Source organism: Megalobrama amblycephala, linkage group LG12 (assembly GCF_018812025.1).
Source record: "Megalobrama amblycephala isolate DHTTF-2021 linkage group LG12, ASM1881202v1, whole genome shotgun sequence".
In the NCBI taxonomy this organism is placed as follows: domain Eukaryota; kingdom Metazoa; phylum Chordata; class Actinopteri; order Cypriniformes; family Xenocyprididae; genus Megalobrama; species Megalobrama amblycephala.
In genome coordinates, this window is record NC_063055.1 from 40768141 (window position 1) to 40790339 (window position 22199).

General features: G+C 38.7%; 2 protein-coding genes across 4 annotated transcripts; one reads left to right on the forward strand and one right to left on the reverse strand.

The window, feature by feature from the left end:
• Positions 1-241: 241 nt before the first annotated feature.
• Positions 242-16282, reverse strand: LOC125280584. 3 transcript variants are annotated; one of them, XR_007187654.1, is made up of 8 exons: positions 10864-10867; positions 10471-10607; positions 10228-10287; positions 9875-10111; positions 9553-9768; positions 8377-9451; positions 7521-7659; positions 7286-7422 (listed from the first exon to the last, which is right to left on the reverse strand). XR_007187654.1 is itself a non-coding variant. In XM_048211224.1 (7 exons), exons 1-7 carry the CDS (start codon positions 15484-15486, stop codon positions 10084-10086), a joined length of 870 nt encoding a protein of 289 aa, XP_048067181.1. In that variant the 5' UTR covers positions 15487-16282; the 3' UTR covers positions 10029-10083. The 3 variants fall into 3 exon arrangements, 1 of the variants encoding a protein (XP_048067181.1); XM_048211224.1 differs by lacking the exons at positions 7286-7422; positions 7521-7659; positions 8377-9451; positions 9553-9768 and adding exons at positions 11420-11612; positions 11748-12077; positions 15470-16282 and having other exon boundaries at positions 10029-10111; positions 10864-10968; XR_007187655.1 differs by lacking the exons at positions 8377-9451; positions 9553-9768; positions 9875-10111; ... (1 more) ...; positions 10471-10607; positions 10864-10867 and adding exons at positions 242-1395; positions 7975-8370 and having other exon boundaries at positions 7278-7422.
• A 19-nt stretch (positions 16283-16301) lies between these two features.
• Positions 16302-18940, forward strand: LOC125279313. The gene is made up of 8 exons (XM_048208823.1): positions 16302-16493; positions 16632-16839; positions 16958-17071; positions 17175-17311; positions 17465-17662; positions 17760-18001; positions 18160-18378; positions 18534-18940. The coding sequence occupies exons 1-8, from the start codon at positions 16306-16308 to the stop codon at positions 18938-18940; spliced, it is 1713 nt and encodes a 570-aa protein (XP_048064780.1). The 5' UTR covers positions 16302-16305.
• Positions 18941-22199: the final 3259 nt, after the last annotated feature.

Sequence of the window (22199 nt, forward strand, 5' to 3'; positions counted from 1 at the left end):
TGTCTTTTCAACCGTATTTTTTTTTGGTTGGAACCTGGATAAAACTATTAATCAAACCCGGACAAAACGGAAAATGTTATTCTAAAGACTAATCTGAAGACTAATAAGGGAAAATGTCCCTTATATAAAAAAATAAGGAATAAAATAAATGAGGCAGTAAGGTGGTATGCTATTTATACTTTACAACTGGTTGATACCAAGGCAAACAGGGTATCACCTAACTGCCCATTCCTTTTATTCTTTATTTTATTTTATTTTTTAAAAGGGACAAATGCACATTTGCCTTTATTAGTCTTCAGATAGGTCTTTAGATTAACTTTAAAATAAACTGTGTAAAACACCTCTCATTACAATATGATTTTAGACTTTAGATAGGATCAATGTGGTGAAAATTAAGAAAATGAGTATGAAAAGATTCCATTGCTTTTCTTTTTAAGTTATTTTGTAGGTTTATATGTGTTCAGGTTAGTATTTGGTGTGTGGATAAACAACCAGAGCCTGCAAACATATACCTGTCCACCGTATGGCGATGTTGAGCTAGAATCCTAAAAGACCATGGAGGGAGTGGGGGGATGTTTTTAATTAGCATTTCCATTGTTTCTCTGTGTGTGTGTGTGTGGGGGGGGTGTGTGTAGGTGTGAAAGAGAGATTAAGTTGGTTAGAGGTCAAGGCTCAAAATACATCTTTTTTACTTTACAGATGTATAACAGATGAAGTGATCCTGATTCTTGCGTATAAATCAAGTAATCTGTGAAATGATAAAGCAGAGGATAATTGCAATGGTAGGCTACTAATAAAAGAAAAAATGATATTATTTGGTTAAGAGAAATTGCATTTTATTAACAAGATTAATCAAAGGTTATATTACAAAACATGGAGAATTATACAAAACTAAAGCAGAAATAGCAAATACATGGTTAAACAAAGGATTCTTTTAATATTTAAATTTTAATTTTCATTAAACTTGTTTCTCAAAGTGAACAAAGGCGGTGGAAAAATTGAATACCAGTATAACAATGTTAAATATACATTCAAGTTAATAAAGTTTGTGTGTCTTTGAACAGTTAGAAAACATTTTGACACTGATCTCTGCCACCGATGTCCTAAAGGTTTTTTTTATATATTTATTTATTTATTTATGTAGGAAATACATGGTACACGGATCTGTATAGGCACTTAGAATAGTACAGCTCCAAGCACTATGAAAAAACACCAAAGAGTTATTAAATGTAAAACAATGCTGGTAAGCTTCACAACAATCAGGCCTGAGATCATTCAGGTAGGAAAAACTCTGCAATAATTTTGTCTCGTCGTCCAGCGTGATGTTCACAGTGTCTTGTGTGACGTGAAAAAAAAACTGTCACCCAGCTCAGTCCTTCTCACCCACTCTGCATCCTGGAAAATATTGAAAAGGAGTTATTTACTAATGCATACGTGTGAAAATATGTGTAAACTCGTTAAAATAGATGAACGTACTGTCAAACCTAAATACACACATGTTACATGTACTTAGAACCTATTAATGACAGTAAATTAACTAAACTTAAATGCAAATAAACCTCAACCAATCCTACCCTTGTAACCTATTTTTTTCTTCAAAATGTATTGATTTGTTTTTCTCTGTATGTTTATGTGTGTGTGTGTGTGTGTGTGTGTGTGTGTGTGTGTGTGTGTGTGTGTGTGAGAGAGAGAGAGAGAGAGAGAGAGAGAGAGACTTTTGACTTTTGAAACTCTTTTAATCAAACAGCCATTTTAAAAACATTCTTTACATTTCACCAATTAAACAATAACTCTCCAAACTCATCTCTCATCACAAGAGCATTTTTCACACTCCACCTTACATCAAAAAAATGCATGTTATTTAATAATTTACAATATGCATATTCCACAACAACACGACTCTCTACAAGAGATTTAAACATTCCAAGCAAATTAGCATCTCTCCCATCATTCCTACATCCATGGGATTTTAAAATAGCCAACTTCGCCTGTCCCACTAAAAAATTACCAAGTGTACATTGTGCTTTCCATTCTTTCTTATACTTCACACCCAAAATGAACATATTTTTTGTAAACATAAAACCAAGTTTAGTAAATATTTTATCCAGCAATCCAAACAAAGGAATTAATCTTATACAATCACAAAAAAAATGAAAAACAGTATCAATATCAGTATTGCAAAAAGGGCATGTAGATAAAACCATCCCATTAAATTTTGACACAAAACTATTTGATGCCACAGCACAATGGAGTATTCTCCATTGGAGGTCCCCAGACCTCTTAGGAATAGGGGGCTTATACAAACACCTCCATGCTGGAGTTATTTCTGAAGAAATTGATAGATATTCTCTCCATTTAGTATCAACACGTCTTTTCAGTTGAGTAAAAAACAGGGATTTCACACACATACAATACAATATCTTTTTATCAGCATTGTGAAATGAAACATTTTCAAATCCTTTCAATAAAGTATTATTTAGGTCTGTATCCAGATCTAAAATTATATTAACTCTAAGATCTGGAAAACTCAAAGACCTTTCACCATTCTCGATAACATTATTTACATGGGTCAAGAAAGACTGAGGAAAAGATTTTTTAAGCTGCCCAATTATCCCCTCAACATATCTTTCTGATCTAAGACCAACTTTATTAGCTATTATTTTAGTCGCATACCATTGACCCTTTGAAAAATCAATTAAATCTTTTACAGTAGATATTCCTGTGTTTAAAAACCGATTAATCACTGAACTCAAAATAGAAGAATTCATTCTAAAGAGAGAATTAAAAAACAATGGTTCTAAAACACCACAATGTTCATTATCATCTCTAAATTTTGTAAACACTTGCCAGGCTTTTAATACAGATACATAAAAATTAGAAGAAGAAAAACTTTGAAACTTTGAAACAAAAGATTTTTCAATTAAGAACAATTGCTTAGATAATCCAATTCCCCCAATACTTTTTAAAACAGACAAACCTAATGCAATCCAGGGTATCTTATCTGAACAATACAATAGCTTTTGTAATGTCTGAAACCTCATTGTCTTAACTCTTGCCTCCAGATTTATAAGTCCTTGACCTCCTTCTATAACTGGGAGATATAAAACTCCAGGAGGAACCCAATGATAACCATCCCAAAAGAAATTAACGAAGGATTTTTGAATAACAATCAATAACTCTTCAGGGGGGTTCAACACTGTAAATCTGTGCCACAACATTGAGGCTGCCAAATTATTAATGATTAAACATCTCCCTCTAAAAGATAACTTTGGGAGGATCCATCTCCACTTCTGTAGTTTCCCTACAATTTTGTCAACTAACCCTTCCCAATTCTTTTTCATATAAGTATCAGAACCTAAATACACCCCAAGAACTTTAAAACCATTTTTAATCCACTCACATTGTTGTGGAAGTTGGGGAGGATCCATATTCTTCCACTCACCTAACAGAAGGGATGTACACTTATCCCAATTAATTCTAGCAGATGTAGCTTTTTGAAAGATTTTCAAACTAGAAGTCAAAGCAGCCATATCATCAATGTTCCTTATAAAAACAGTGATATCATCGGCATAAGCTGTGAGTTTTACAGGTGGGATTTCTGGAAAACCAGGAATACAAAAACCATACAGTCGTTTCCTCAAATATGACAACAAAGGCTCAATAGAAATTGAATATAAAAGTCCAGAAAGAGGACATCCTTGTCGTATACCCCTTGTTACTGCAAAAGGTCTAGTTAAACAACCATTAATCTTAAGCATACTGAAAATTTCACTGTAAAGCAGTTTAATACAGGAGACAAATTGTGGTCCAAAGCCAAAGGCCTTCAGTGTCTTTAGTAAATAAAAATGATCCACTCTGTCAAAAGCTTTTTCTTGATCTAAAGATAAGAGTCCAATATCAATTTGATGTTTTTTTGCAACTGCAATAATGTCTCTTAACAAAAATAAGTTGTCGAAAATTGTCCTTTTAGGGATACAATATGACTGATCTTCATGAATTATGGTTCCCATACATTTCTTCAACCTATTAGTTATAGCTTTTGACAGTATTTTAAAATCAGTACACAGCAATGACACAGGACGCCAATTCTTCAAGAGTCCAAGATCTCCTTTCTTGGGGATTAATGTCAACACTGCTCTTCGACAGCTTAAGGGTAAAACACCTTGGTTAAAGGACTCCAAAAAAACATCATACAGATCATATCCAATCACATTCCAAAAGCTTTTAAAAAGCTCAGCAGATAGGCCATCCACACCCGACGATTTGCCACTGTTCAGCCCTTGCACAGCACTTGAAAGTTCAGAAAAAGTCAAGAATTCCTCCAATTCCATCTTTTCTTCTTCAGACAACTGTGGAAGATCTAGAAGAATTTCTTCAACTGCTGCTTCATCACAAAGTTCTGACTGATAAAGTTTCTCATAAAAAGAAATAGCAGAACCTATGATCTCACGTTGATTGGTTATTTCATTACCATTAGGAAGTTTCAATCTGTGGAAAAATTTCTGCTCTTTTGACTTTTTCTCCAATCCGAAAAAAAAAGAAGTTGGAGCATCCATTTCATTGCACTTCACATATCTTGATCTGACAAATGTCTCCTTCTCCTGTTCCTCCAATAAGTCCTTCAAAAAAACTTTATTCTGCTTAATGATATCACCTCCTCCCTGATTATGAAGGCTTTGTTGAAGAATTTCTTGCTCTATCATCTTCATCTTAACTTTCAAGTTCTCAGTATTATTTGCAGTGTATTGTTGACAAAAAGCTTTTATCTGCACTTTTCCCAGATCCCACCATTGACTTAGAGATGAATAACTACTTCTCTCTTCTCTCCAAGATTTCCAGAAAATACCAAAGGAGTGCATAAAGATATGGTCTTGAAGTAATGTATTGTTAAAGTGCCAATGTGACTTATAGGATTTAGGTGACAAAACAGACATAGACATAGAAATATAATGATGATCTGACATAGATGTAGGAGATATACGATTACTAAAAAATCTTCCTTTGTTACATTCCTCAGTATAGAAACGATCCAATCTTGCAGCAGAAACATGATTTGAGTTAATTTTCAACCAAGTATACTGTTTAACATTAGGATAAGCATCCCTCCATAAATCTATGAGATTATGTCTATTAATTAAAGATTTTAATGCATCTACTGAACCAAAATGAGGTTCTTCATGGTTCCTATCTAATTCATGATCTGCAGTACAATTAAAATCACCACCTATAACAACAATCTTATCATCTGAACACTTCAACATTTCTTCAGAAAGTTTTTAAAAAAAATCACCACGCTCACTTCCTATATTAGGAGCATAGATATTATAAAAAGCAAAACTATTATTACCTATTACTATATCAACTCGAAGAAGGCGTCCAGGTATTATTTCTAAAATAACTGGATTATCTTTAACACGTTTTGAAAATAAAAACGCAACACCAGCACTCAGATTCGTACCATGACTAAGACTAATGCTGCCCTCCCATTCATTTATCCAATCAGTCTCATTACAGGCATCAGTATGAGTCTCTTGCAACAAAATTACATCTGCTTTTTTAAGTTGTAAATACTTAAATAAAGTCGATCTCTTTCGTACATCTCTACATCCATTTACATTTAAGGATCCAATGTTAAAGGATACCATCAGGATGAGAAAGAAAAAGAAAAAAGAGAAATTGAATAAATATCGATATAGATGTAATTTCCAATACATAATACCTCTTTAAGGACTTTTCTTTACTCTTTTTCTAACAGCACTTACAAACTTTTTTAAACGATAACGCTTAGGCTGATCTAATTCCTCAAGTGTAGCTTTCTTCATAGCATTTACAGAGGAATCAATAAAAAGCTTTAGATCAGGAAAGTACATTTCAATCTTTGGTTTTCTCTGATTTTTTGTAGCATTCAAGAAGTCATTTAACTTTTCCAGACTATAAAGTCGAGACTTCCTGAATCTCCCAACAGTACTTTCCTGAGAGCTTAATTCATCCAATTCATCAGTGATTAAATCTGAACACTCACTATCCAATTCACTGTCAACAACTTGTGATGTTGGCTTTTCAACCAACAGATCAGCATCATTTTGAATCATGTTACTGCTTGATGCCTGTACCTCATCCAAGACATCACTCACTTTAGGCCTGTCTTTTTCTCCAGACTGTTTTAACCCCTCAACAGTCTCTACAGGATCATTCGTTCCACTCTGTCTAACGTCAGGAACTGTCGCATCTGTAATTTCAATACTATCATCCTGACGCAACTGTTCTCCCATTTCAGTAGACGCGGAAATTTCCGCATTCAAATCATAAGCAACACTTTCTGTAGTCCGTTTAACTAAATCTTTCTCCACAACATCTTGCACTGAATCAGATTCGGAACTATTTCTTGCGCGTTGAGCCTCTTTAACCACTGGACAGCCTGTTTTAATGTGGCCATATTTTCCGCAAATAAAGCATTTCATGGTCTCAGTAGTGATGAAGATCGTATAGTCCCTATCACATACTGTCAATTTAACAGACACATCCAACGTTTCAAATTCAGCACTTAATATCATCAGAGCCTGACGTCTAAAAGACATGACATGCTTCAAATCTGGAGTTTTTAGTCCCAGCGGGATCATTTTAATCGGCCCAACCAATTTTCCATAACGAGCTAAAATAGACTCAAGCGCTTTATCAGAAATAAACGGAGGTACATTTGATATCATCACTTTTTTCGAAAGATTAGACAAAGGCAAGACTGGTACAAACACATCTTGAACAGTCAAACCACACTCCACCAAATGACTAACCATTTCGATTTCTTTCAGAAATACGACAATTGCTTTATTCATTCTCGACGCAGACATTATGTTTTGTGCACCTATTTCGCGACCAATAGCAACCAAAACATTCTCAATGGAAATTGACTCATCTGCCGGCATGCACTTGCACGCGTGCCGAGCCGACAGATTGGAAAAACCATCCGAATTTAAACCCATCTTTATCAGCTGACAACTTCTCTTCTAACTTACAACAAAATTAGAAATAAATAAATAAAATTAAACTGAAAAAGGAAAAGTTAGAAACTCACTCAGCAACTCCACACGCTCCTCACCCACACACTCCCAACAGCCACGCCGCACATGCGCACAGACAGAGAGAGAGAGAGAGAGAGAGAGAGAGAGAGAGAGAGAAAATTTAAGGTATCTTTTTTTTCTTATCTCAAAATCATGTCCAATTTCTGCATATGCTTTCTGTGAAGGATGATGTGACACTTTATCTCTAATAGGACTCACCAGAGCACTTTCCAGATGCTGGCTCCGTTTCTGGCTCAAAATGTGGCTTGCTCTCAGCATCTCGAGGAGCTCTGAGGAACAGAAGATGCTGCAGGAAGGAGTGAAGGTATGTTTCTCACCACCAAGCCCATCCTAATCTTTTCCACTAACAACAGAAGAAAAGAAAAAGTGAATACACACACACTTGATGGAATTTTGAGTATTGTACGGCAACTGGAAATGACAAAGCAGTGAGGCACACACCTGACAATTGGATCATCAGCCTCCAAAAATGGGCTGAATCTTCTTCCACACATGCAGACACGTTCTCAGATGCCCAGGAAGAGAGCTCGGCGGCTTCCTGCAGTGAGGCCAGAGGGTGTAATTCCTGCTGTTAAAGATTCTAAATGAAAAATATATAAAAAAATATGGTTAGTGTAATACATACTTTTCAAAAAACAACCACAAAAATGTTTTACAAACTAATCCCTCCAATATGAACTTTTACTAAATTGTGCAGGCAGGATGGATACATACACACACACACACACACACACACAAAACTGACTAGGAGGACTGTCAAATTAAAGAGCTTTTGGCATTGGCTACCCCTGTCATCATGTGTCGTCTTCACTGTTATTATCATCATCAGCATCTGTATCACCTAGATGTTTTCAGTTATTAATGTTCGTTACAAATGAAAAAAAAAGGCACTCACCTTCTCCCTAAACAAACCCTCCCGTGGGTTAGGCGCTGAAAGCAGGCTTCTGGCTCGGCGAAATATCTCGGCGGAAACACGACGTATCTGTCGTTTGCTTAGCTCTTTGTAAACGTCTCGTCTTGCTGAAAAGAACGGTACCTTGGTCATGGTTTTTGGTGCTGTTTTCGCGGAGATATTTGCCGAAAACCATCGGGTCCGATTAAAAATGGCGGCCGCGCTTCAGAACGCGAGAGTGTTGCTTCTCTATGTATTATTTCTAATCCAACAGAAATATCACCTAGAACGCCGCACACCTGAACGTGCATGGTTCTTCTTTCTGGAGTTTTTCTTGGCGGTTGGCACACAACTTGCTTAGTAGTATTCATTTATTCCAAAAATGAAATAAAAACAATGACTCACCACAAAATTCTGAATGATAGTGTTGATAAACTTTGATCCTCAGTACAGGCTGACTTTAGAGTGCACACCATTTAGAGGTGGCTGGTGGGGGCAGGGGTAATTTGCAGGTCAACTCTTGAAAATGTGTGAAACTGTGTGTCTTATAACAAAGGAGCATCTTTATGACAACATGAAGTATAAAAATGTTAACTATATATCTCGCCAGGGGATGCATTGTTATCCTGGTCTCAACAAATTTTACATAGTTTATTTTAGAACTATTTTATTTTCTAACTACCTATTCTTTTTTTATTATTATTTATTTTAAAAGGGGCAATGCACATTTTCTTTATTAGTCTTCAAAATAATTAATATAATTAGTATAATTTATTAGTCTTCAAATCTAGAAATTCTAATCTAGATTAGAAATATTACATAGAAAGGGTAATCTTTAAATGTGTGTACCATTGTCTCAGACCAAGAAGCTTCAAAGAAATGATTAGCTGTTTTTGTGCATAGAATAGAATCTTTATTGTCTGTTATGTACATAATACAATTGAAAACGGTGTAAAAAAATGTGCAAACAACATGTATATATTTTTTAAGAGTGCAAATATGTTTGTGGTCCGTATGGTCCATCAGTCTTGGCCTTGGACTTGAACTGGTGAATGAATGGCCTGATGTGTTCACTTATCCAGCCAGTCGAGGTTTGTTGCTTCTCCTCGAAAAGATTTGCGTTTGACGCCGTAATCAAATAGCAGCTCCTCACATAAATTAATGTCTCTTTTTGCCTGGAACAGGATGACATCCCTCTGTCCTTCAGGGAAGTTCATCACGCAGTGGACTGGCCTCAGGTTTGCTCTCTTGGAGGAATGATTGATCCTCCGGCCCATGGTGTTTTCTGTAGGGTGACACTCACAGGGGAAAGTCTCAGCATCCACACAGAGGTCCCGACCAGCAGCGTGGAAAAAGACGAGGTAGGCCATGTCACCCTTGATGGACTCGACCAACTTCCGGCCCTCTGCTCCTGTGATTACCTTGCCATGGTAATCACAAACGATGGAGCCCATGGCAAAGGGTTTGGTGGCAACAACTCCTGTGGTCAAAAGAAGGTGCAATTAGTATTCACTCCAGGAGTACAAATATCTGCTTACAAGACAAAAAGGGTATGTATTTTTATGTATTATGTCTACATACCATGTCCTTTTGTGCCAAAGTCCTTGAGGGCCAGGCCTGTCCACTTTTGGTTCTGGATAGCGGTGATGATCCATGGATCTGACTCCACCTGCACCCTAGTGACGGGCCTCCACTTTGCCACTACATCCTCGGGGCGAGGACAGTTGCCGGTCCAACCCTCTTTTTGGATCAGCAGTGACACCTTGCTGACAGAGGGGGGCCGTCTTGAACACTGGGCTGTCAAAGACAAATGTTAAATTAAAATTCTTGTCCATAATGTGAATTGTTACTTTGATTATAGAAATGTGTATTATTTTTTTTATAATAAAGCACACCAACTTACACAAGAGGAGCTCCTCCCGCTTGGCCAACTGCACAGACCTCCACCTGTCATAAAACATTCTGTCAGGTGGAAACCCCGCAGCGGTCCGCTTCTTCTTTGTGGGCGGGGTGCTACTCGCCTCCGCTGGAAACTTCAGGAGAAAAGCTCCAAAGTCCCGGTCATCCTGGTCAGCTGGGCCTCTTCCTCTCTTCTGCTTCCGCACCCCCCTCTCATCGGCCAGGCTCATCAGAAGAAGAGCTGAAAGTTTGAGAAGATTTCATGTCAGCTACTTACAAGGTCTGTCTAGCTTTCTGTCAGAGTTTGAACAAACAGAAACTATATGGATGTTGTGCGTTTTGGATGATGACACATACCATGCCGTAGTAATTTGGGCTCTTCTGGCTTGCTGGCTCGAAAAGCTCGGTAAATCATACCTGCAATGAAGAACAAATCTCAGATTAATCCTCAATTCTTTCAGTGTATTTTTCTTACAGAGAATAATATTATTTGAACTTTATGTAGTACATAAGCCAGACTATCATCTTAATTATTTTATATTTCTCGGTACAGTGCGTATAAATGCATACACTATTATATATGATTCTGCTAAAACTCACTGTTCATGCAGACGCCTGAGGTCACTCGTGATGTTGCCAACTGGCAGCCCTTGTTTGGACAGGAAAAATCTGCCCTGGTCGTCCTGACTGTCCTGCAGACATCCTGGACGAATCTTCTGGAAGTATGCGTCCAGCATCTGTGGAGATCAGATATGAAGTTAATGCATACCGAAAACTTTAAGAGATCTGACCTCTGACCCTGATAAGATTCTCCCTATGTGTTGCATCCTTATCCTGCTCTCACCAAATTTGACCTAGTATAAATTGCATTCAGTCTGTAAATGAATTAATTAGTATAGTTTATTAGTATAATTTACTGGGTAAGCTTTAAACGTGTGCATCATTAACCATATATTTGAAAATGCTGGGCAGAAATCCTGTTAGAGAACTTACAGCGGAGTCTTCCTCTGTGAGGGAAAATTTTGCACTCTGCTTTGTGGACTGCACCTCCATGTCAATTCGTCCATCAACATTTGTCTTGTTGATCCAGTCTGAAGCCTGGAAAACAAAGAACACAGTGACTGACTTTATACACACTGAGGAAACACTGTATAGTTTTTTTTGTCTTGTTTCTAGTCAAAATATCTTAAAGTTCCTTAATTAAAGAGGCATTTTCTTGACAAGTAAAAATTGTTGTTTTCAGAAAAAAATAAGTCAAAACTGAGTTTTTCCTTAAAACAAGCAAAATAATCTGCCAGTGGGGTTAGCAAAATAATCTTATATCAAACCAAAAATAAACTATATAATGTAGTTTATTATAAAATAATCTGACAGATTATTTTGCTTGTTTTAAGGAAAAACTCACTTAATTGAGTTATTTTTCCTAAAAACAAGAGAATAATTTGTACTTGTCAAGAAAATGCTTCTTGATCTAAGAATTTTTAGATATTTGGATTGGAAACAAGACAAACTCTAAGAACAGCATTTTTTGCAGTGTAAAAGTACTTACTTTAAATGCCCTCACTGCTTCTGGTCGCTGGAAGTATCTCAGGACCAGGATGGCTTCGCAGAAGTACCGGAACAGCGTCATCTGGTCCTCTTCCACATGCTGCTGATCCAGGAGCTTCCTGTGGATGATCAGCATGTCCGCCTCTGACACTCTGAGGACTCTCTGGCAGTCGTGGAGAGTCGGCTGAGCAGGCCTAGAATGATTAGATGGAACAAAAAACAAATAAGGATGCGAGTTAGAGATGTTTCTGTATGTGTGTCTGGCAGCGTTCCAATATTAAATTTACTCTGCATTAAATGAAAAGTAATACTAGTGAATAACAACTCACTTTTTGTTGTGCGTTTCCACTGCAGCGCCTGGTGAACTGGATTCAGCCTGTGCGTCCTTGGGGTCGTTAAGGATTAAAAAATGCCTTTCACGAAGGTCTTCCAGAAGAGCCTGTCTGCAAGCCTCATCGGGGTACCGCTTGACCATGGCGTTGTAGTCCCAGGTTCTGCCTCGGAGGGTCCAGGCCTTCATGGACTTTTTGGCTCTCTCCAGCTCTGCATTCCTCTCCTCAGAAGTCCGGTCCTTCATGCAGACCCTTAAGAGGTGGTTGGGCAGCATCTCCTGTGGCCTGAAACACTGCAGACAGGAAATGATGCGACGATCCTTGTCACTGAAAGCAAAAGAATACAGAGTTGACTTGTGAAAAATATACTTGATATTTGTTGACTTTGGTCCCACTTAACAAGTGGTAGTTACACAAACATTATAGCTGTAGATGCTATGTAAGCATACATGCCACTTAATATAAAGTGGGACCCTTTTTCTCACTTATCATGAACATGCATGCAAAGTTTCAACACTGCAAAAAAATGCTGTTCTTGGAGTTTGTCTTGTTTCCAGTCTAAATATCTAAACATTCTTAGATCAAGAAGCATTTTCTTGACAAGTAAAAATTATTCTCTTGTTTTTAGGAAAAAGAAGTCAAAATTAGGTAAGTTTTACTTTAAAACGAGCTAAATAATCTGCCAGTGGGGTAAGTAAAATGATCTTAATCCAAACTGAAAAAACTATATAATCTTGTTTTCAGTTTGGACTAAGGTTATTTTATTTACCCCACTGGCAGATTATTTTGCTTGTTTTAAAGAGAAACTCACCTAATTGACTTATTTTTCCTAAAAACAAGAGAATTTACTTGTCAAGAAAATGCTTCTTGATCTAAGAATTCAGATATTTAGACTGGAAACAAGACAAACTCTAAGTAAGATCAGCAGTTTTTGCAGTGAACATGCTGTTGTGTTTTGACATGCATACAAAATGAATATTACCTTCGTAGAATTAAATCAAATGTTTAAGGTTAATTCTGTAAGGTATATCAAATGATCTGAACTTACCACTTGGGAGGCATTCTTCAGATGAAAAAGCTGTTTTATCAAGCAGGAGGAATCTTCAGTGTTGGCTTCACCCTTTGTCTTGAAGAACTGACTAACTGGTTCCTCTGAGGCTCACCTTTATTGGCCACCTTGGAGAGTTTTAAACCTTGACCTGATTGGTAGATGGTTTAAGGTTGGGTGATCGGGCTATGAACAGGCTGAAAATGGGGCCCATTTTAAACACAACAACTCACTCCTAACTTCTGATTGACCTTCACACCTTTCCAAGATGGTGGGCAATGAGATTAGACCTTACCCCCACCATCCTGGAAAGGTGTGAAGGTCAATTACCCCCACCATCCTGGAAAGGTGTGAAGGTCAATTACCCCCACCATCCTGGAAAGGTGTGATGGTCAATCAGAAGTTAGGAGTGAGTTGTTGTTTAAAATGGGCCCCATTTTCAGCCTGTTCACCAATCAGGTCAAGGTTTAAAACTCTGCAAAGTGGCCAATTAAAGTGAGCCTCAGAGGAACCAGTTACTCAGTTCTTCAAGACAAAGGGTGAAGAAGATTCCTCCTGCTTGATAAACCAGTTTTCTCATCTGTGAAGAATGCCTCCCAAGTGGTAAGTTCAGATCATTTGATATACCTTACAGAATTAACCTTAAACATTTGATTTAATTCTACGAAGGTAATATTCATTTTGTATGTATGTCAAAGGTCTCACCCAAAAAATGAACTTTGTACTTGGTGACCTTTGATTAATCTTGTTAATAAAATAGTATAAAGTCAAATTATTAACACTTTCCCCACCAGCAGTTTATACACGATACCTTACAAAATTATCAAATTGAATATATAGTTAATGTTTTTATACTTCAAGAAAAAATAAATAAAAAAGGTTAAACCATAAATAAATAAAATAAAAACTTTCTCATTTGTCATAAAGATTCTCCTAGTTTGTTATAAAACACAGTTAACAATGGTCATTGCAGGTCAACTTTTGAAACTTTTAAGTAGGTATTCAAATGAGATAATTAGACCTTACCTGAATACCTACTTAAAAGTTTCAAAAGTTGACCTGCAATGACCATTGTTAACTGTGTTTTATAACAAACTAGGAGAATCTTTATGACAAATGAGATGTCCTAAAGTTTTTATTCTATTTATGGTTTAACCTTTTCTTTTTTTCTTGATGAAGTCAAGTCAATTGAAAATCAATACAAGTATATAAACGTTAACTATATATTCAATTTGATAATTTAAGGTATCATGTATAAACTGCTGGTGGGGAAAGTGTTAATTTGACTTTATACTATTTTATTAACAAGATTAATCAAAGGTTACCTCAAGTATAAAGTTCATTTTTTTGGGTCAGACCAGGATAAAATTCTCCCCAGGGGAGCATTCCTAAAATATTTTATACATTTAATAAATATATTCTTATTTATTGTTTTTTGTTTTATTTTTGACTTTAAATCTGACAGTGTGGTAAGTAAAACTACCTTAGTCCAAACGGAAAACAAGAGAATATAGTTTATTTTTGGTTTGAGAAAATAATTTTATTTACCCCACTGGGAGATTATTTTGCTTGTTTTAAAGTAAAACTAACCTAATTTTGACTTATTTAAGTTTTACTTTAAAACCAGCAAAATAATCTGACAGTGTGGTAAGTAAAATTACCTTAGTCCAAACTGAAAACAAGATTATCTAATTTATTTTTGGTTTGAGAAGATAATTTCCAGATGCTGGGTCCTGATAGGGCCCTTGATAAACAATAGCAATCAACCTGATTGGTCTGCTTGACGATGACATCACACAACTGGGGGTCTATACATACTGCAGGTAGTGAATCACACATTCACTCTGTTTTTAAATCAGACTACGGATACCACCTTTTGACCTCTGCAAGGACATCTTGGACTTGAAAATGGCATCAGAATCCAACATGTAAGTTCAAATTTCTTTTCTCTAGTTGATTTTTCCTTTATTTGTGTTGTGTCTGATCCAAACTTTTTTCCAGGTTATTGCCATGTTCTTGTTATATGCGGTTATTTGCCTATTTGTTTGTTATTGCCTATTTATTGTTATATGCCAGTTGACATAGTATGGATAAAAACATGATAAAACTAATCTTGAGCAAATTGTGAAAAACTAAAGGATAGGTTTCCCTCTTTGTTTTTCTACACTGTAAAAAAAAAAAAAAAATTGACTTAACCTACAATTATAAGGCACCTTACTGCAGTTTTTTTTTTTTTTTTTGAGTTTACTCAACTATAACATCAGTTAAATAAACTCTATACTTGAGTAAACTCAAAAAAGCTGTGCATCAAGTTGCCTTATAATTTTAAGTTAAGTCAACTTTTCTTTTCTTAGTAAGACTTGTTTCTCATCCCTAAAACTAAAACAGGTCAAGGGTTAGGTGTGAATTGGTCAGCCACTTTAGCACACACAATGGGCCTCTGTGGTAAGAAGGCTGAAAAACTGGTTCTGGTAGTATTACAGTAGCTTTATATGATAAGTTTTGCTGGTTAAGGGTCACATCAGGCCTCTGTGTTAAGAATGCTCTGTCTTCATTCATTTTCACATTTGTAATCTTTGGTGTGTCTGCTTTGTCTCACAGCCAGAAATCTGACCGTCGCATTGTGCACTGCCTGCTGTGTGAAAAACCACAGGACATGCTGACGACGCACCTGAGCAGGGTCTGCATGAAACACAGCACGCCCGAAGAACGGCTGGCGGAGGCGAACAGGGCCAAGGAGTCCGCCAAGTCGTGGACACGGGAAGCCAGAAACTGGGACTACAAAGAGATGGTGAAACGTTACCCCCACAGACCATCTAGGCTGGCTCTTCTGGAAGAGCTGCGCCAGAGAAAGTTCTTCGTGGCCAACGCTCCTAACCAGGCAGACCTGGAACCTGAAGAGCCGTCCAGCAGCACAGCTGTTGTTCCCACAGCCGGTGGCAGCTCTCAAGCGGCCGGTGGTGTCCTGGTTTCGGAGGACAGCAGCTCTGAAGGCAGCACCACCGATCCAAGTGACCGAACATGGCAAGGGTACGTTCTAAACCTCACACACATCAGTGCAAAAACTGTGAACAAAATGTAAGGTTGCTTTGAGCTCATTTTCTTCTGTCTGTATTTTTTTTTTCAGAGATCAAGCGCAGCCGAGCGCAGGAGTCCGGGTCAAGATGTTGAGCATGGGGCTCTATCAAAAATTCCCTGCGGAAGAGCCCATGTTGACAGACTTCAAGGGCTACCTGATCAACACCCTGCAGGTCACAAACTGCCAGCAAGTGGTAAGATACATCCCATTTCTGTTTCTTTTTAGTCTGTTCCGTATTGCTCTCGGGTGTGTGTGTGTGGCTTTTCTTCTCACTGCATCATCTCACACTTATCTTTTTCCTTATCACAGATAGACAACGTCTCCAGGATGCTGAGATACATCCAGCCGAGTGGGGATGTAGTCACCTTAGACTTCCTGCTGAAGTCCACTGAGACCAAGGACTTCCTCACACAACTCCGCGCGCTGACATGGGCCCATCCACCATACTGAACTACATCAAGAACATGATCCGGTTCGTTCAGTATCTGAAGACCCACCTCAACTTGGTTGCAGCAGATGCTGACTTCTACAGGAAGTGCCAAGCATACATCGACCTCCTCACTTCCCTCAGAAAGCCAGTTTCCAAGTCGAACAGCAAGGTCACTTGTAAAATCAGGTCAGTTGCTAATCTGCCTTCCATTTTGTTTTCTTTCATGACTTCCTCCATGTTGATAGTACTTATGTGCTGGCTGTACATCTGGGGTTATGTGCTACAGACGTGTGTAATTCATTGTTGTCTTGTATGTCATTCTAGGTATGAACGGTTCCTTGAGGGTGAGAAGAGCCTTCAGGAGTGCCAGGCAGTCCTCCGGAAGGCCCATAAAGACATGCTGTCCGTTTATGGGAGGATGCTGGAAGGTGACCATGTGGCTTCAGAGGAAAAGACCATGTTCCGTTACTACTGTGAAGCAATCCTGATCCTCGCTCACTTCCAGAGACCAGGAGCGGTGGAGGGATTAACTGTAAGTGGTTTAGACCTCAGTTTTTGTGGGGGCATCAGCCTAAACAGATTGTATTAGGTAGTCTGCAAAGTTTATGTCAGTTATTCACTCTGTGAGTGTTTTTTTTTTCTTTTTTCAGACAACAGAGTGGGATGAGAGAAAAAATCATAGGGGAAAGGTGTGTGTGGCTGTCAGCGAACAGACTGCAGCAATGCAGATCGCCGTGTTTGCCCTATCAATGGAGGAGGCAGCAGTAAGTACACTTTATACAGGCTAAATTGCCTTACCATAAAATACAGTAACACCAGCAATGAACCAACAGATATTAACAGATTTTTTTTTGTTTGTCTCTGCAGATGCTGGACGCATACTACACCTGGATCCGCCCTGACTGCATCCGGCCGGATGTAGAACATGGAAACAGGTTGTTTGTTTCATCCTCGGGCACGAAGATCAGGAGTGCGACCAATGACCTCGCTCGTCTGCACGCACAGTAAGTATTAACAGCAGTCCATAAGTCCAAAAATATCTGTTGGATTAGCATTCAGCTAATAACGGATTTGTGCATTTATTAAACGAATCAGCCTCTAGAAAATGATATAATTCAAGTTTGGGAGTTTCATCTGATATTTCTGCCCCATTGCAGCTACAAACTGCCCAACATCAAAAGCCAGCAGGTACGCAGGACCGTGGAGACAGATGCGGCTGCAAACTTCACAGAGGAGCAGAAGGCGTCTGTTGCACACTACATGGCCCATTCGACGGCGGTGGCGAACCAACACTACCGCATGAAGACCCTGGACTCTGTGGTAGTGACCTCAAACCTGCTCACCTCCATGAATCGGTATGTAATTATCTGAAACAGTTATAATTATAATGTCTCTCAACGCTCATCCGTCAGTTTGTCAGTGTGTAACCGTGAAACCTTTTCAATGTTGCAGCTACTCTTCTGACGACTCTGGTGAAGAGTGCACCCAGGCAGAGAAGAGAAGGCGAGTGCAAGAGGAAGAGGTTAGCAGCCCAACACCCGACTTTGACGATTTCCTAAAGGCCTTCCCTGTAGAAATCTCTGGCCAGCCACCCAACAAAACCCAGAGAGCAAAAGCTGGGTTCCCCACTGACAGAGTCTTCTATGACAAGTGGAGAGCTCTGCAGTACAGCAAGCGGGAGCAACATCTTTTATGTAAGTGTAGATACTTTCTTAGCCAATGATTAGATCCGCTCCAACAGAAAAATTTAAAACTCGTAATATATTACATGATATTTTCCAATATACTGCAATATATTTTTGTTTCATAAGGGTGAACCTGAATTTTAATTTAAATGTTCTCTCTTTGACAGCAAAATGCTCAAGATGTGCCCCAACTGCAGCAAAGGTGGCTAAAGTCATAGAGGCAGAGGGCTGGACGGCCAATCATCCCCGGCCAGAGGACGTCATTGTGAAGTGGAGGCCGCTCAGCAGAGCACAGGCACAGAGTGACCCAGCCATCATCAGGGCGGTGACCAGTCAGAAATGGCGGGGTCTGGCTGTGAAGGATTTCGGGGGCAGAAAGGTAAAAAGTGATATAACGTATAATGTCTTATGAGCACAGTAAAATCCATAAAAAAATGAATATAATAACATCATGAACAGCACATTAATGACAAAATGTAGTAACATAATTCCTGTTACAAATGTGTACTTACCGAAGTGGAAAACGTTGTTTTCGCCACAGGAGTTGTTGCAACCAAGGCCTTCGGGAAGGGCTCCATCCTGTGTGATTTCCACGGAAAGGTGATCACAGGTGCTGAGGGCAGGGAGATGGCAGAGATGCAGGATGAGCTGGGCCGCCTGTTTTTCTTCAAACACGGCAGCGAGGAAGTCTGCATCGATGCGGAGACCTTCCCCTGTGAGTGCCACCCGTCTCTGGAAACCCCAGGGAGATGGATTACGCACTCCAAGAAGAAGTTCAACGTGCAGCCACGCCTCTGCACAGTGAAGCTGCAAGAAGGAGACAGGGACGTCATGCTCTTTCAGGCCACAAAGGACATTTGCAAAGATGACCAGATCCGCTTCGACCACAGCATTAAGAAGAGGTGTTTTCGTGGGGAGGAAGAGGAGCTGGAGTGGCTGGATGACTGACAACCTACCCGAACAGACTCTATAATTGTATTATAGTGTACAAACACATAGGCTAATTTATCCTGCTGTTTATTTATTCCAAAAAAGAAATGTTGTTCTGATTGTCTAGTTTGAATACCAACTCAAGAGTCATTGTAGAGCATCTTTATGACAACATGTGTCAATAAAGTTTTTATTTGATATATTTATGGTTTATTCATTTTTTTTCTTTTATTGCGAGGTATAGGGGGTGAAATAAAAATCAATACAAGTGTAAAAATGTTAACTATATATTCAGTTTAATAATGTTGTAAGGTATAATGTATAAACTGCTGGTGGTGAAAGTGTTAATAATTTGACTTTATACTATTTTATTTATTTATTCCTTTTTTTCTTTTATTAGGAGGTATAGGGGGTGAAATGAAAATCAACAGTCTTCAAAATAATTAATTAATATAATTTATTAGTCTTCAAATCTAGAAATTCTAATCTAATTTATGTTAAACTTCTGAATGATAGTGTTGATAAACTTTGATCCTCAGTACAGGCTGACTTTCACACCTTTCCAGGGTAGAGTGCACACCCTTTAGAGGGGGCTGGGCAAGGGTCATTGCAGGCCAACTCTTGAAACAGTTAACTGTGTTACAAACAAGGATCTTAATGACAACGTGTGTCAATATACAAAATGAGATGTCCTAAAGTTTTTATTTTATTTATTTATTCATTTTTTTTTACTTTTATTAGGAGGTATAGGGGGTGAAATGAAAATCAATAATAAAAGTATAAAAATGTTAACTATATATTCAGTTTAATAATGTTGTAAGGTATCATGTATAAACTGCTGGTGGGGAAAGTGTTAATAATTTGACTTTATACTATTTTATTAACAAGATTAATCAAAGGTCACCACAAGTATAAAGTTCATTTTTTTGGGTGAGACCGAGATAAAATTCTGCCCAGGTGATGCATGTGTTACCCTGGTGTCACATTTTTGGGTGAGACCACAATAAGATTCTCCACATGTGATCTTAGGTTAGCCTGGTCTAACCGAAGAGGGCAGATTTGAACGAAAGTCGGAGGTTTTGCCATACGCTTTTTAATGAAGTTAATGATGATTCAGCTTGATCTCTTAAAATTGCATATATCTCAGACATTAAAACTATTTCATTTTCTAACTGCCTATTCTTTTTATTATTGAATTTATTTTAAAAGGAACAATGCAAAATATATTAAAAAAATGTTTTCATAGTCCTTTAAAAAAAGGCCCTCTGCTCCTGTGATTACCTTGCCATGGTAATCACAAACGATGGAGCCCATGGCAAAGGCTTTGGTGGCAACAACTCCTGTGGTCAAAAGAAGGTGCAATTAGTATTCACTCCAGGAGTACAAATATCTGCTTACAAGACAAAAAGGGTATGTATTTTTATGTATTATGTCTACATACCTTGTCCTTTTGTGCCAAAGTCCTTGAGGGCCAGGCCTGTCCACTTTTGGTTCTGGATAGCGGTGATGATCCATGGATCTGACTCCACCTGCACCCTAGTGACGGGCCTCCACTTTGCCACTACATCCTCGGGGCGAGGACAGTTGCCGGTCCAACCCTCTTTTTGGATCAGCAGTGACACCTTGCTGACAGAGGGGGGCCGTCTTGAACACTGGGCTGTCAAAGACAAATGTTAAATTAAAATTCTTGTCCATAATGTGAATTGTTACTTTGATTATAGAAATGTGTATTATTTTTTTTATAATAAAGCACACCAACTTACACAAGAGGAGCTCCTCCCGCTTGGCCAACTGCACAGACCTCCACCTGTCATAAAACATTCTGTCAGGTGGAAACCCCGCAGCGGTCCGCTTCTTCTTTGTGGGCGGGGTGCTACTCGCCTCCGCTGGAAACTTCAGGAGAAAAGCTCCAAAGTCCCGGTCATCCTGATCAGCTGGGCCTCTGCCTCTCTTCTGCTTCCGCACCCCCCTCTCATCGGCCGGCTCATCAGAAGAAGAGCTGAAAGTTTGAGAAGATTTCATGTCAGCTACTTACAAGGTCTGTCTAGCTTTCTGTCAGAGTTTGAACAAACAGAAACTATATGGATGTTGTGCGTTTTGGATGATGACACATACCATGCCGTAGTAATTTGGGCTCTTCTGGCTTGCTGGCTCGAAAAGCTCGGTAAATCATACCTGCAATGAAGAACAAATCTCAGATTAATCCTCAATTCTTTCAGTGTATTTTTCTTACAGAGAATAATATTATTTGAACTTTATGTAGTACATAAGCCAGACTATCATCTTAATTATTTTATATTTCTCGGTACAGTGCGTATAAATGCATACACTATTATATATGATTCTGCTAAAACTCACAGCGTCATCTGGTCCTCTTCCACATGCTGCTGATCCAGGAGCTTCCTGTGGATGATCAGCATGTCCGCCTCTGACACTCTGAGGACTCTCTGGCAGTCGTGGAGAGTCGGCTGAGCAGGCCTAGAATGATTAGATGAAACAAAAAACAAATAAGGATGCAAGTTAGAGATGTTTCTGTATGTGTGTCTGGCAGCGTTCCAATATTAAATTTACTCAGCATTAAATGAAAAGTAATACTAGTGAATAACAACTCACTTTTTGTTGTGCGTTTCCACTGCAGCGCCTGGTGAACTGGATTCAGCCTGTGCGTCCTTGGGGTCGTTAAGGATTAAAAAATGCCTCTCACGAAGGTCTTCCAGAAGAGCCTGTCTGCAAGCCTCATCGGGGTACCGCTTGACCATGGCGTTGTAGTCCCAGGTTCAAATTCCTCTCAAACATTGAGTGCTGTTAATTTTGTGGTAGATCACACATCTAGCCTTATCAGTGATGTTGTTGGATCTCTACAGAGAAAAACGGTCTCCTTTTTAAGAGAGCTAGGCCACAGCGAGAGTCCTGGGGGTCAGCAGCTTTTAGAGCATTTTGCATGTGCAGCTCAACCATTTCAGGGATTTCAGTCTATTACGGCCTTCCACTAGGCCGCTGGTGTCGGTGGCAGAAGAAAGCACGTTAAACACGCGTGCCCATTAAGTCCATACACGTAGATGTTGAAATGCAAACTGTGTCTTTATTTTGTTCCAGTCAATAAACACTGCTTCAATCAATTTCCTGTGAGCTCTCGTTTTTCAGCATAAAGTTCATACCTTGCAGACAAACATTTTGTCCATAATCCATATCCATGCAAGCAGTCATTTGAGCAGTAAAAACAATGTATGGCTTAACACGGTCAAAACTGTTTGCCTCTCAGCCACCAAACACACCT

Excerpts from the sequence above, each read along its gene's own strand:
- LOC125280584 (XM_048211224.1), bottom strand. Across the intron at positions 10,608-10,863 it reads TCACAGAGGAAGACTCCGCT|ATGCTGGACGCATACTTCCA; the intron begins GTAAGTTCTCTA and ends TGATCTCCACAG. Across the intron at positions 10,112-10,227 it reads GCCCAAATTACTACGGCATG|CTCTTCTTCTGATGAGCCTG; the intron begins GTATGTGTCATC and ends TCAAACTTTCAG.
- LOC125279313 (XM_048208823.1), top strand. The coding sequence starts at position 16,306 with ATGGGCCCATCCACCATACTGAACTACATCAAGAACATGATCCGGTTC. Across the intron at positions 16,494-16,631 it reads AAGGTCACTTGTAAAATCAG|GTATGAACGGTTCCTTGAGG; the intron begins GTCAGTTGCTAA and ends ATGTCATTCTAG. Across the intron at positions 17,663-17,759 it reads CTGCTCACCTCCATGAATCG|CTACTCTTCTGACGACTCTG; the intron begins GTATGTAATTAT and ends TCAATGTTGCAG.